We start from the raw sequence: 12656 nt of genomic DNA, 5'->3' as shown, positions 1-12656 counted from the left end.
GGGCAGACAGTATCTGAAGCGTTTTCTAACACCTGCCTCTTGAAAGCTACTCCATGGAGGCCTCTGGTCCGGACAAGAAACTGAAAGTGGAAGTATGGATAGACAAGCCAGAAAACATGGATTTTCCTGGCTCCCATCCTGGCTTGGCTGGAAAGTGAAAGGCCATTTTCATTCATGTCTTTTAGGTAGCATCCTTTTCAAGTGGATGACCATGGAATCCGAGAAGATCTCAGAGAAGCAGGAAGAAATTCTCTCTATCCTGGAAGAAAAATTTCCCAGCTTGCCTCCGAGAGAGGACATTATCAACGTCCTGCAGGAGACCCAATTCAGCGCTCAGGGTGAGTGACTCTGTCCCCCGGCTCTGTCACAGCGCCTGAGTAGGGATGGTTTCTGGGATGGCACGTTGCCAGCGCCTTTGTTTTCTTCCCTACTGTCCGTGCTTGTGGAAGATTTTCAGGCACATGATGTTGACTCGCCTGGAAGCAGGCAGCCCGTACCGCAGACTCACCTCTGGGGCCTTTGCGTCTGCATGTATGGGTAATTCACGCGTCTAACGTGCACCCCGGATGCCTCATTACATGAAATCCCTGTGCCGAGAAGGTTCTATTCTGAGCCATGTGGCAGGAGCAACGTCAAGTACAACGGGATTTCATAAATCAATTAATTTTAGAAAGAAAAAGAAAGAGAGAAGACAGCTAAGCAGATAAAATTATTCTCTAAATCGAAGCTTTATCAAGACAGTGGATTTCCTGGCTCAGTTGTTTCATCGTGATGAGAGACAGATATAATTCACGGATGCTGGAATAACTTGGCACGGATTATATGAGTCTTCATGACAATCCTGACAGGTATTACCCCCAGTTTCCAGATGTGAACACTGAGGCACAGAAGGGCGGCTTTGCTTTCTGGTCATCACGCACACAGCTGGCGAGTGACCAGGCCAGCCCCAGACAAAGCTTTCTCCCTCAGTTTGGAATCCCCCGGGGACAGAGCCAGAGGCAAAGCAGTTTATTTTGGAGAGGAACCCAAGAAGCACTGAGAGGGGACGGAGGGGTTTATGGGGCAGGTTAGCTCTGTGGGAAGCCATAACGTCACCCCGCGGGGGGGAGCCCGGGGAAAGAGAGAGGAATTGCACCTCAGTGTTATCCCATGTGTGTTAGATCCCAAGTGTGTTAGAACTTGCTCATCCAAGCTCCAGGGGCCAGTTGTTAAAACTCAGGACTTTTGTGAATTGGGTTATGTTGGGTTGGCAGCTGGAAATCAGCCCTGGTGGGAGTATTGCCACCACAGGGATGAACAAACGCTACAGATCAAGCTTCGCTGTTGGTTGTTAAATATTCACCAGCATGCCACTGGACTGTTGGGGGCTGCTCAGTCCCAGGGGCTGTTAATCCCCCCCCAGAGCGGGCTTTCGTGTTTGGGCGTCATGCCGGGGCACACGGCCACGGAAGGTGTGAGGACGTGTGGGCGGGGCCCTGGCGCATTTGCTCCCAACGTACACGCATGCGTGTAGGTGTAAGTGTGGCCGCACGATGGGGTGCGTTTTGTCATTCACTTTCAAGACTAGACCAAGATTTTAATGTCACAATATATTCTATAACTCATTTTATGCTGCCGTATGATAGATTGTGGCCTGTTAGTCCTCAAGTCAAAGGAAAATATTTCATACCCGTCTGTTTCCCCACACTGCTGTGATTGGCAGAGAGTTCTAATTTTTTTTATTTTTTTTTACCTTTATTTATTTTTCAGAGAGAGGGAGAGAGAGACAGAGCACAAGTGGGGGAGGGGCAGAGAGAGAGGGAGACACAGAATCCGAAGCAGGCTCCAGGCTCTGAGCTGTCAGCACACAGCCGCATGCAGGGCTCGAACCCATGAACCGTGGGATCAAGACCTGAGCTGAAGTCGGACGCTTAACCGACTGAGCCACCCAGGTGCCCCTATGAAGTGCACTTTGAATTAAATTACAGTAGAAAGTATGAAGGCCCAACTGAATCCATCCTGAAAGCAAATTTTGATCTTGCAATGTATTCCTTAGCTAGCTTGCATGATTATGTTAGGTTTTTGTCATTGGCTCACTCCTCCCCATTCCATTCTCTGCCCTGGTCTGCTGTGGGCCTCTAGAGGCTGACCTCCGAGTGTTTAATCCTCTGCCTTCTGGTTAGTGAAAAGCGTTAGTAACACATGGGATGTGAGCATCCAAGGAAGGAGAATAAAGAGGCTGTACTATTTCTCCCTTGCGTCCTTACTGATTTGACGCTGTTTTTGACGGCCCCTCTCCTGTACTTTCAGGTCTGTTTCTTCCCTTGTCCCTTTGCCAGTGTCTGGATGCCTCACCATCTTTTATTCATTTTCTTGGCCCCACCCATACTTCTGTATGTGTCCTACCATTAAAAACTCTGTGTGTGTGTGTGTGATGAGGGGTGAATTCTATTTCTTGCTAGGAACCTAACTGGTGCAAATACTGTCTCTGATGTGATTTTTGCTTTAATGTGTGTGTTCGTTATGGGTAAAAGAGATCTTATTGGGAGAATACATTGAAATTAACAGGGTGAATTCTTTACATAGTCCCTGATATTACCCAAAACAGTTCCCCAAGTGTAAATAATGTTTTTCCTCTCTCATCTGTAGGTTTAAGTATTGAACAGACAATGCTGAAGGACATAAAAGAACTGTCAGATGGAGAAATAAAAGTGGCCATCAGTACCGTGAACATGACCCTCGAGGTAAGGGTGGGAATGTTTATTTTCGGGGGGGGTGGCAATGACAAATTTTACAAAAGATTATTCTACAGCATAAGTCAGTGTCGGTCTTTTGCTTTGAATGCTTCGCTGTGATATATTTGACTAGGAATGCAGGTTATTATTTTGGATGGAAACACTGTGCTAAGTCAATGAAAAATGCCAAACACGGATTCCCAAGATGAGTGCTATTTCATTCATCTGAGTACAACAAAACCTACAACGCAAATACTCAAGTTTGTATGTGTGCGTGTGTATAGTCCGCTTAATAGCGGCGATTGTATGTGGGATCAGATTCACTTCCACTCGTTCTGTGCACCAGCCCACGTTGTCCATCGAACTTTTGTAGGAAAACAGGTCGTCCTTTGGCCCTTGTAAGCTATTTGGATGCGTGTCATTTTTGGTAATCAATGGTGACAGCTCAAGTGTTCATAAGACGCTCCTTCCAATCTGTTAAATGAATGACTCAGAGTGAATATTACTTTTGCCTTTGTGTGTTTCCTTGGTAAATTATCTTTTGTCGACTTTGGGGGTTTTCAATGACTTGTATGTTCATCTTAATTCACCTAACTAACGGGGATGATATTTTACAGAAGCACATTTGTGCCATGCAGAAGTCTGCATATTTCTTTACTGTTATGTTGCCTTGATCGAGGCACTCAGCTCTCAAGTTTATGTCGACAAAAATTGCTGTATAGCACTTCATCTTTTTGTTTTTAGAATTGTGTGTTGCCATGCTTTTTCTTTTTCCTCATGGTGTTGATGACGATATCGACGTGTGTATTTCTAGTGACCAGCAGGTACGCAGGAGGTATCCATACCTCAGAAAAACCAAGAGCAAACCAGGTGCTTTTTTTCCTGTAATTTCTGTGGAAAGTTTATTCCCAGTGGATTGACATCATAATTCAGATGTCAATCTGAATAGATCCATATGAGTACCAGGAGGCAGACTGTTGTCACTGGGGATAATCACATTTGGTGGTTATACAGTGCCTCATGGTTTATAGAGCATGTTCTCATTGTGTGTAGTTCGTAGGTTGACTCAATTATTTCTATGGACTTTCATATTGATAAATGCTCCATATAATTAGATGTGGATGTGACTCAATACAAGAAACACGTGCAATTTGGGACGTAGTAACTAGATAATCACCTTCAATTAGAAATCTGCTTTGTGTATAGAAATCCAAGGAAAACGTGGATCTTGCAAGGGTCAGTAGCTCAGAGAATCATTTCTCCTAGTTCGAGCCTTAGGGTTTTCTTTCCCCTCCTCCCTCCCCTGTCTCCCTTCATTTAATGGCATCTTATTAGGTTTTAAATGCCTTGTTTGGAATTCCTTTCTAAATTAACATACAGCATCTTGTAATTGCTTAGGGAACTGTCTGTAGTTAGCAAATTATTTTAAGGCTATTATTATAGACTTACCATAGCTTTCACGTACCTTTAGTTATATTATAGGGGTATATAAATGGCTTTGTCAGATATGTTAAACTGTAAATGTTGGTCGAGCTGAATAAGTGATAAAATGATCATCTACATGTTTACAGTAATTTACATAGAGGTCCAGTAATTAATCAGGCAGTTAAGTATATCTCTGGAAACACTCTATGATCTTCTGGGAGGAGGAAGAAGGACATTTGTATATGTAAAGAAGGGTACACAGATTAAACTCCCATCAGCTGAATGAGAGCTTTTCACTTGTGCATAATGGGGATAGTAAAGATGACTGAGAAATGGGAAAGCATCTCCTTAGTAACTTCCTATGATTTCTTTGAAAGAGAAAACGCACGTTATTTATTCAGTCTGTCTGTTGGAAAAAATCTCCCAGTTAAGGGAAGAGTTTGGTTTTCTCCACAGAGCATCCCGTGATGTGGTGTTTTCTGATCCCTACTCACATTTGATTATATTTCAGCCTCCTTTCCATTCCCATGGACCTCACTTTTTAAAATCATGATGGAATACCCACAATCTTATTCTGTGTGTTTTGGAGCAGCTGTCTAAACGCCCTTTGGATTCTCAAAGAAATATTTTTAGTTCCTCTGGGTTTCTTTTTTTAAATCTTTTTAAAGTTTATTTATTTATTTATTTTGAGAGAGAGAGAGAGAGCGCATTAGCAGGGGCAGGGCAGAGAGAGGGAGAGAGAGAGAATCCCAAGTAGGCTCCAAGCTATCAACATAGAGCCCAACGTGGGTCTCAAACTCACAAACCGTAAGATCATGACCTGAGCTGAAATCAAGAGTGGGTCACCCAACCGATTGAGCCGCCCAGGCGCCCCAGTTCCTATGAGTTTCTAAGTCTCATAGTTTCTAAGTTTCACTGTCTTGTAGATACTTCAGCATATCTCAAGACTTAGCTACTTCCTGATGACTTTTATAAATTCTCCATTGTTTATAACATTCCCTGAAACTCTTGCAAAATTAAGTCTAAAGGACCAGCTTAGGACTGAAATAGTTATCGTGTCTTCCATTAATTTCAAGCTCGTTTCATGTATTTATTCAATCACAGGTAGACAATATTTTAAGTTAATTGAGGTAAATTAGGTTTAGGAGGTAAAACCATTGCTTTGACAGCTGGGTCACCTCTGGCCCTCCATGTTGTAAGGAGAAAGCTACTAACCCCTTTCTTTCTCATTGTCATGGTAGTGTATATCACAGATAAGAGTTGTAATCTAATCAGTGTTGTAGACATTATTGAAAGATCTACCACAGAAAGCAAATAATTGTCGTGATACAGAGTTTCGGTGCTCTGCTCCATATGAGGTCAGAATGAATGTAACTTTGAGGAGCAGTAGATAAAAAGTGGCCTTTACCAGAAGCATGGCCAGAGGGGGAGCCCTTCTTAACAAGGAGGACTTGGAGGCTAGGACCACGGAGAAGATATGCTCTCCCTTTCACATGACCTCCAGGTTGTTCTGAGTCCAAATATAGCACACATCTTGTGGGGCTTACACACTACATATTCCCCACGTGAGTGGGGAAGGGCAGAGAGAGTGGGGGACAGAGGATCCAAAGTGGGCTCTTTGCTGACAGCAGGGCACCCAAATCAGGGCTCAATGCAGGGCTCAAACTCACAAACCGTGAGATCATGACCTGAGCCGAAAGCAAGAGTCAGACGCTTGTGTGACGAACGACTAGTCAACCTAACGACTGAGCCACCAGGGCACCCTTCTGCCTTTATTTTCCCATCATCTTTCCTCTCTCCTTGTCTCTGTGTCCAAATTTTCCCTTTTTTATGTGGACACCAGCCATACTGGATTAGAGCCCACTCAATGACCTCATCTTTACTATATCTGCAGCGACCCTCTGTCCGAATAAGGTCACATTCTGAGGTACTGGAAGTTAGGACTTCAATATATAAATCTGGGGGTGGGGAGGGGGACACAATTCAACCAGTAAAGTATACTTTTGTAAAAGTAGTCATTTCCCGACAATTTCAAGGAAGAAAACTTACAAGACTGTCTGAATGAACCCATTGCCTGCTAAGCACATTTGATGTGTTGCTGCTTCCGCTTACTTTCATTTCAAATCAATTTCCTTTAAATGAGGAACAGTGGGGATTTTCTACCCTTGACATTTCGACTCCTTTATTTGGAGCTGGAGTCTGAGGGAAGTGTTAGGGCTTGTTTTCTCTCTACGGCTCTGCTGTGCTCTCAGCCCGGGGCCTCCTCATGACCAGCCACTCTGCTATTTGAGACCTGGAACAGAACACATGGGATACATTCTGGTAAAGTGACTCAGACCGCTGACTCATTCTGCCCTGTAGAGATTACCAGCCAAGCTGCACCTTGGAACGCCGCGGAGGGAAAAGTACCAACATTTTCCCTTAGCGTTTAGAGCCCAGACCAGAATGAATTCCCAAGATCACTGTTAAACTCTTCCCTAACAAAAGGGAACATTTTCTAAGGCCGCAGTGAAGCATCATGGGGACCATTGTAACCGGGGCTTTAAGACTTGTGCACACCAGTCCAAAATCTGGTATACCGATTTTAAGCACCAAATATGATTTCTCACTGTTTGAGTTTAGAGATTCTGGAGTTCAAGACGGAAGCACCGTTAGAGTAAGTACGTACTTTGTTGTGTCATGGAATGCATAACAGTTAGTATTTCCAGGGAGCATAGATTACTTTTGTTTAGCATATTCTTTAAAACACCAAACGCTTACACCGAAGGTGACTTTTCAAACCCAACTGGCCAACCAGTGGAAATCTGTGCCACCTCGCCTCCAGGTTTTTAAATCATAAGTGCCGCCATTTCGTCTAGCATCCAGGCATGCCAGCTCCTCCTTGCTAAAGAGTTAACATTTGATAGCGAACGCTCATTGCATAGCAGACAGTAGAGTGAGGGCTTGCGAGCATCATCTCATTTAACCCTCGCAGAAAGCTCAGGAGACAAGCGTGCTGTGGTCCCCCCTGTAGGGGTTAAGGTAGCTCTAACAGCTGTATCAGATAAACCCCAACTCTCGGAGACTCAACGCGGAAATGGTTCAGGTTTTGCCGGTGCAGTGATCCACTTTGGTGTTCCTGGTCCAGTGGCCGCGGGTGACCCAGAGACCGTGCTCGCTGTGTAGCTCCCAAGATGCCTGCAGGCATCTCCATTCTATCACGGAGTGGGGGAAGAGCTCGGAGGACCACACGTAGCATCCATAACTTCTGCTCACCTTTCGTCGGCACGGCCCCGTGGTCACGTCTGGCTGCAGGGAAGCAAAGAAATGTAGTCTGGCTACGTGTCCAAGAAGAACCACCTTGAAGAATACTTAGCCAATATTCGCCACGATCTCCATCTTGCAGGTGAGGGCATTGGAATCTTAAGAGGTTCGATCATTTGTCCAAAGTACAGTCAGAAGTAAAATCCACGGTTGTCCCGCCCCAGTACTGTTTTCACTGCTTGGGATATGATACCCTTGGGCAAGGCTAGTTGTAGGCTTTGAGCCCCCTCTGGGCTTCACCAGTGAGTCGTCTAGAGTCAGTGATTGCAGGCTAGACCTCCCCAAGCCGTCCTTGGTTGAATCCTTCTTTTCTCTACTCTTCATACCAGCCCTTCTTCCTCTTTGTCTTCACTTCTTTGCCTCTTTTAAAAATCATTAGTTTTTATTTATAAACATCATCTAACTCCCAAATATTCATACTGAAAGTAATTTTCGGCCCCTAATATAGAGGAGATTTGGTCAATAAAGCAAGTACATAAAAGTAACTAGGAACAAAGATTACGGGGCAAGGGACTGGGTAGGACGTACCGTGTAGGAAGGAAAGGGTGATGTTTCTTCTCAGCCCGTTTCTAGAATTCAAGAACAGGAGTATTCTGGTTTACCTTGCTGTGATTTAACGTTTTCAGATCAGTACTCCAAATGGAGAGCAGTTATTGAAAAAAAATTTAATGGTAGAGTTGTCTTTTTTTTTTTTTAAGTTTGTTTCTGAGAGAGAGAGACAGAGCGCAAACAGGGGAGGGGCAGAGAGAGAGGGAGACACAGAATCTGAAGCAGGCTCCCGACTCTGAGCTGTCAGCACAGAGCCTGATGTAGGGCTCGAATCCGCGAACTGTGAGATCATGACCTGAGCCGAAGTCAGATGCTCAACCTACTGAGCCACCCAGGCGCCCCTGGTAGAGATTTTTTTATTGGAATGAAGCAGTATTACTTTTGAGCATTATACTAACCCCAAGTAACAAAACTCTGCATAGTTGAGGTGTTAGGAGTTCTCAGTTTCTGCCTGGCCCAACGGTCCAAAGGGGGTTGAAGGAAATGTCAAACACGGTAACTTTCATTGTGTGAATTTTTTTTTTTTTAATTTTTTTTTTTCAACGTTTATTTATTTTTGGGACAGAGAGAGACAGAGCATGAACGGGGGAGGGGCAGAGAGAGGGAGACACAGAATCGGAAACAGGCTCCAGGCTCTGAGCCATCAGCCCAGAGCCCGACGCGGGGCTCGAACTCACGGACCGCGAGATCGTGACCTGGCTGAAGTCGGACGCTTAACCGACTGCGCCACCCAGGCGCCCCTCATTGTGTGAATTTAATAATCAGTGTGTGTGAGGCATCTGAAGGATGAATTTAGAGCTACTAATTCGTAGCTTCTTGAGGACAGTGGCAGGATGAAAAAAAATGAAAGAAAGAACCATAAAAGTGGACTAACATTCCTTTGGAGCTACAATGAGTGGTTCTTGGTAATAAGACATAACTGAGATGAGAGAATTAAAAATCCTTATTTAAAAACTGGCTTATATCGGTGGCAACAGCACTTTGTCTTTGAAACAAAATGTACTAAGCAGCTGACGCTTATCATATTTAGAATCCTTACAGTTTGTATGTAGGTAGCTCCTTCTGTAGATGGCCAAAAATACTCCAAAGACACCAAAGAAGCCTGAAAACCAGCCTATCTAGAAGTTCCTTCTAATGCCTTATGATGGGATTCCTGTTTCATATCTACAGCTTGAGTTAAGTTGGAGCTAAGTTGATGTTTGTTGACAACTTTTCTCTGTTTTACCGATTGGCCGATTTCAGATGGACTTCACATATGGATTCACAGAACTTGGCCCATCTAGCCCGACTTCTGTGCATTTATTTCCCTACATTGTACAAAATACCTCAACATAGCTTTTCTAGCTACCATTTTGCCGCAGGAATGAGATAGATGGTGATCCAGAGTTTAAAGACTGTAAAGTTACTCATTGTGCTTTGTGCTTTTCTTGGCATAGGGTAGTGCCCTGGGCCTCTGTCCTTCCCTCCTGTAATCCTGATAAAAACGCGTTTACGTGGAGGAGACAGGAAGGGGGCTAGAGAAAACACAGAGCCTTCCCCGGGCATAAACCTCTCCTCCGGGCTCAGAAATTCCCACTGACTTCCCTAGGCAGCTGTGCAGTGGGAATGAGATAATGAGAGAGGATGCAACGAGGCTGGGGTGGGGACGGGAATTTAAGCGAGGCTGGCCTCAAAAAGGGTGATTTGACTTGGTGCAGAAAGCAAGCAAGCAGGCTGCGGAAGGAGCCGCGCGCCGGTCCGGGAAGCCCGGGTGGGGTTGACTGGTAGCGAAGGAACAAGGTAGAGTCAGTGCTCAAGGGTATTTCACTTGCATCTCTAGCGGAGGATGGCGTTAGGTGATTCCGATTTATAAGCAAAGGTGGATGTGTATTATTCGTTACCATTCCCCCCTTTCTGTTACATTTTGTTTTCAAGCCCCGCCCCCCCGGCCAAACATGTCCTTGTACTTGCTTCTGAACTAAGAGCTCGGAACAAAACAGGGCTGCAGTCCCCCGAGCCAGGATTCCTGAGATCATGATGTGTTGGGTCCAATTAGCTGCCCCCTCACTGCCTCCTCCCCAAAGCGAAGCGGTATTCCAGTCATGTGCTGCTGTGTAGCAAGCCATTCCCAGAACGAGGAGGTTATAGGAGTTGGAATTTCTCATATTCTATGGGTTTATCGAGTTCAGCTGGACGATGCTTGCTCAAAATTTCTCATGCAGTTAACAGTCAGGTGGCGGTTAACTGTGAGCTCAGTTGTGACTGTCACCTGGCTTGAGTTTCGCCCAGTGTGGCACGTAGGTTCCAAGAGAGACAATCACTAGAGCGAGCTTTTTTTTTTTTAATGTTTGTTTATTTTTGAGAGAGAGAGAGAGAGAGAGACAGAATGGGAGTGGGGGAGGGACAAAGAGAGGGAGACACAGAATCCAAAGCAGGCTCCAGGCTCCGAGCTGTCAGCACAGAGCCCGACGTGGGGCTCGAACTCGCGAACCGCAAGATCATGACTTGAGCCGAAGTCAGGCGCTCAACCCACTGAGCCACCCAGGCGCCCCACAAGAGCGAGCTTTCTGAGAGACTCGGGCAGCAGCTGCAATTCTTGTGGTCTAACGTGAAGTGTCTCAGAATATGACTTCCATCATTTTCGATTGTTCATGCAAGTCTCAGAGATCAGCCCAGACTGATGACACAAGGGAAATTAGTAGTACGCTGGTAAATGTCTGGAAAAAATATATAGGTGTGCACACATACACACACACACACACACACACGTATATTACTGATATAAAGAATATATAGCACACAATTTCTAAAAACCCTTTTTTCATAAATAATCATACAGTCGATTAAATCTCATATGAATGAATTAGTTAATTTTTGTGCAACTTGTACATTGCAGATGATGCACAGCTCTAGTTTCAAACAAGAATGCAGTTGATATTTTTGTTTTCCCTAACAAGACAATGATACCACAAAGACTTTTGTCTGAACTTCACCTGTTTGTCAACAACAGCATGGTTTTGTGCACATGCTGTTCACAATGTGATGGCTAGAGACACAACACGCTTGGAAGTTTAACTTGAATTATTAACTTCTTCTCTATAACTTTTTTTTTTAATTTTTTTTTTAACGTTTATTTATTTTTGAGACAGAGAGAGACAGAGCCTGAACGGGGGAGGGTCAGAGAGAGGGAGACACAGAATCTGAAACAGGCTCCAGGCTCTGAGCTGTCAGCACAGAGCCCGATGCGGGGTTTGAACTCACTGACCGCGAGATCATGACCTGAGCCGAAGTCGGCCGCTTAACCGACTGAGCCACCCAGGCGCCCCTCTGTAACTTTCTTAAGTCCGGACCTGGCAAATTATTCCCATAGAGATCCAGGTGGGAAATAATTTAGACTTTGTAGTCTAAGATGCAAGATTGAGGATAGTATACAGGAACTTAAATAGCAGCTATTTGAAAATGTTTAGGGGCGCCTGGGTGGCTCAGTCAGTTGAGCGTCTGACTTTGGCTCAGGTCATGATCTCACAGCTCATGGGTTCGAGCCCCGCGTCGGGCTCTGTGCTGACCGCTCGGAGCCTGGAGCCTGCTTCCGATTCTGTGTCTCCCTCTCTCTCTGCCCCTTCCCCACTCATGCTCTGTCTCTGTCTCTCTCTCTCTCTCTCTCTCTCTCAAAAATAAATAAAAACATTAAAAAATGTTTAAAAAAGAGAGAAAATGTTTAGCTCATGGGCCATACAAAAACAGTCAGTGAGCTGCTTTGGGTCTGTGGACTCTAGTTTCCTAACCTGCTGTAGATAAGCAATACAACAATAAAAAAAAAAAAAAACCTTTGACTTGTAGTGTTGGCCAATTTCTGTAGTATAAATTTCTACTATGGCTAATTTGGAAGTACCCATATGATATTATCAAAACAGAATTGGGAATAGTTGATAATACTTTATTGTATAATTGGAATTTGCAAAAAGAGTAGATCGTGAATGTTCTCACCAAGAGAAAAAAAGGAAAAAGATAAAAATGTACCTACGTGAGGTGATGGATGTGTGTACTAATTCATTTCATTGTGGGAATCCTTTCTCATGCATACCCATCGTCGAATTGCAGACTTTAAGTATATTATATCAAATACATACACATATCAAGTCATTAAACTGTAGACTTTCAATATATTATAATTTTATTTGTCACACAAAACAAATGGGGAAGAGATGTGCAGAAGCATGCCATTATAATAGCATTTTTCCCATGCAGCTACTATAGATACAAATAACCTAAAGAGCACAGATAATAGTAACAGATAATAAAATAATTATGAAAGAGTGTGTTTCAGATTCTGACTTCTATTTTTGATACAACGTAACGTAAAATATGTAATTCAAGTTTTGTAATGGCTGTGTTTAATTTGCAAATGGTGAGTTTTCAGATTTCCCCCAGATTTTGTACTTGTCTCTCACTAACCTGTACAAGTCAGTTTCAGAACATCAGTGAGAATTAGACCCCAGTTCTTTTTTTGTTTTTTAAGTTTGTTTATTTTGAGAGAGACAGAGACGGTGCCAGTGGGGGAGGGGCTGAGAGAGAAAGAGAATAAATCGCAAACGGGCTCCATGAAGCCAGTGCTGAGCCTGATGCGGGGCTCGAACTCACGAAACTGTGAGATCATGTCTGAGCTGAAACGAAGAGTCGGACGCT

General features: G+C 44.2%; 1 protein-coding gene across 9 annotated transcripts in view; it reads left to right on the top strand.

Annotated features, from left to right (window-relative positions):
• PRUNE2 (prune homolog 2 with BCH domain) overlaps positions 1-12656 on the top strand; it is a 273396-nt gene that overhangs the window by 83104 nt on the left and 177636 nt on the right. For all 9 annotated transcript variants that reach the window (XM_045469601.1, XM_045469602.1, XM_045469605.1 and 6 more), the window contains 2 exons: positions 186-338; positions 2629-2723. In XM_045469601.1, coding sequence (XP_045325557.1) covers positions 186-338; positions 2629-2723 — 248 coding nt within the window. The remainder of the gene's footprint in view (positions 1-185; positions 339-2628; positions 2724-12656) is intronic.

Source organism: Leopardus geoffroyi, chromosome D4 (genome assembly GCF_018350155.1).
Source record: "Leopardus geoffroyi isolate Oge1 chromosome D4, O.geoffroyi_Oge1_pat1.0, whole genome shotgun sequence".
NCBI lineage: Eukaryota > Metazoa > Chordata > Mammalia > Carnivora > Felidae > Leopardus > Leopardus geoffroyi.
The sequence above is the reverse complement of the archived record's forward strand: the minus strand, read 5'-3'. Positions and strand labels throughout refer to the sequence as shown.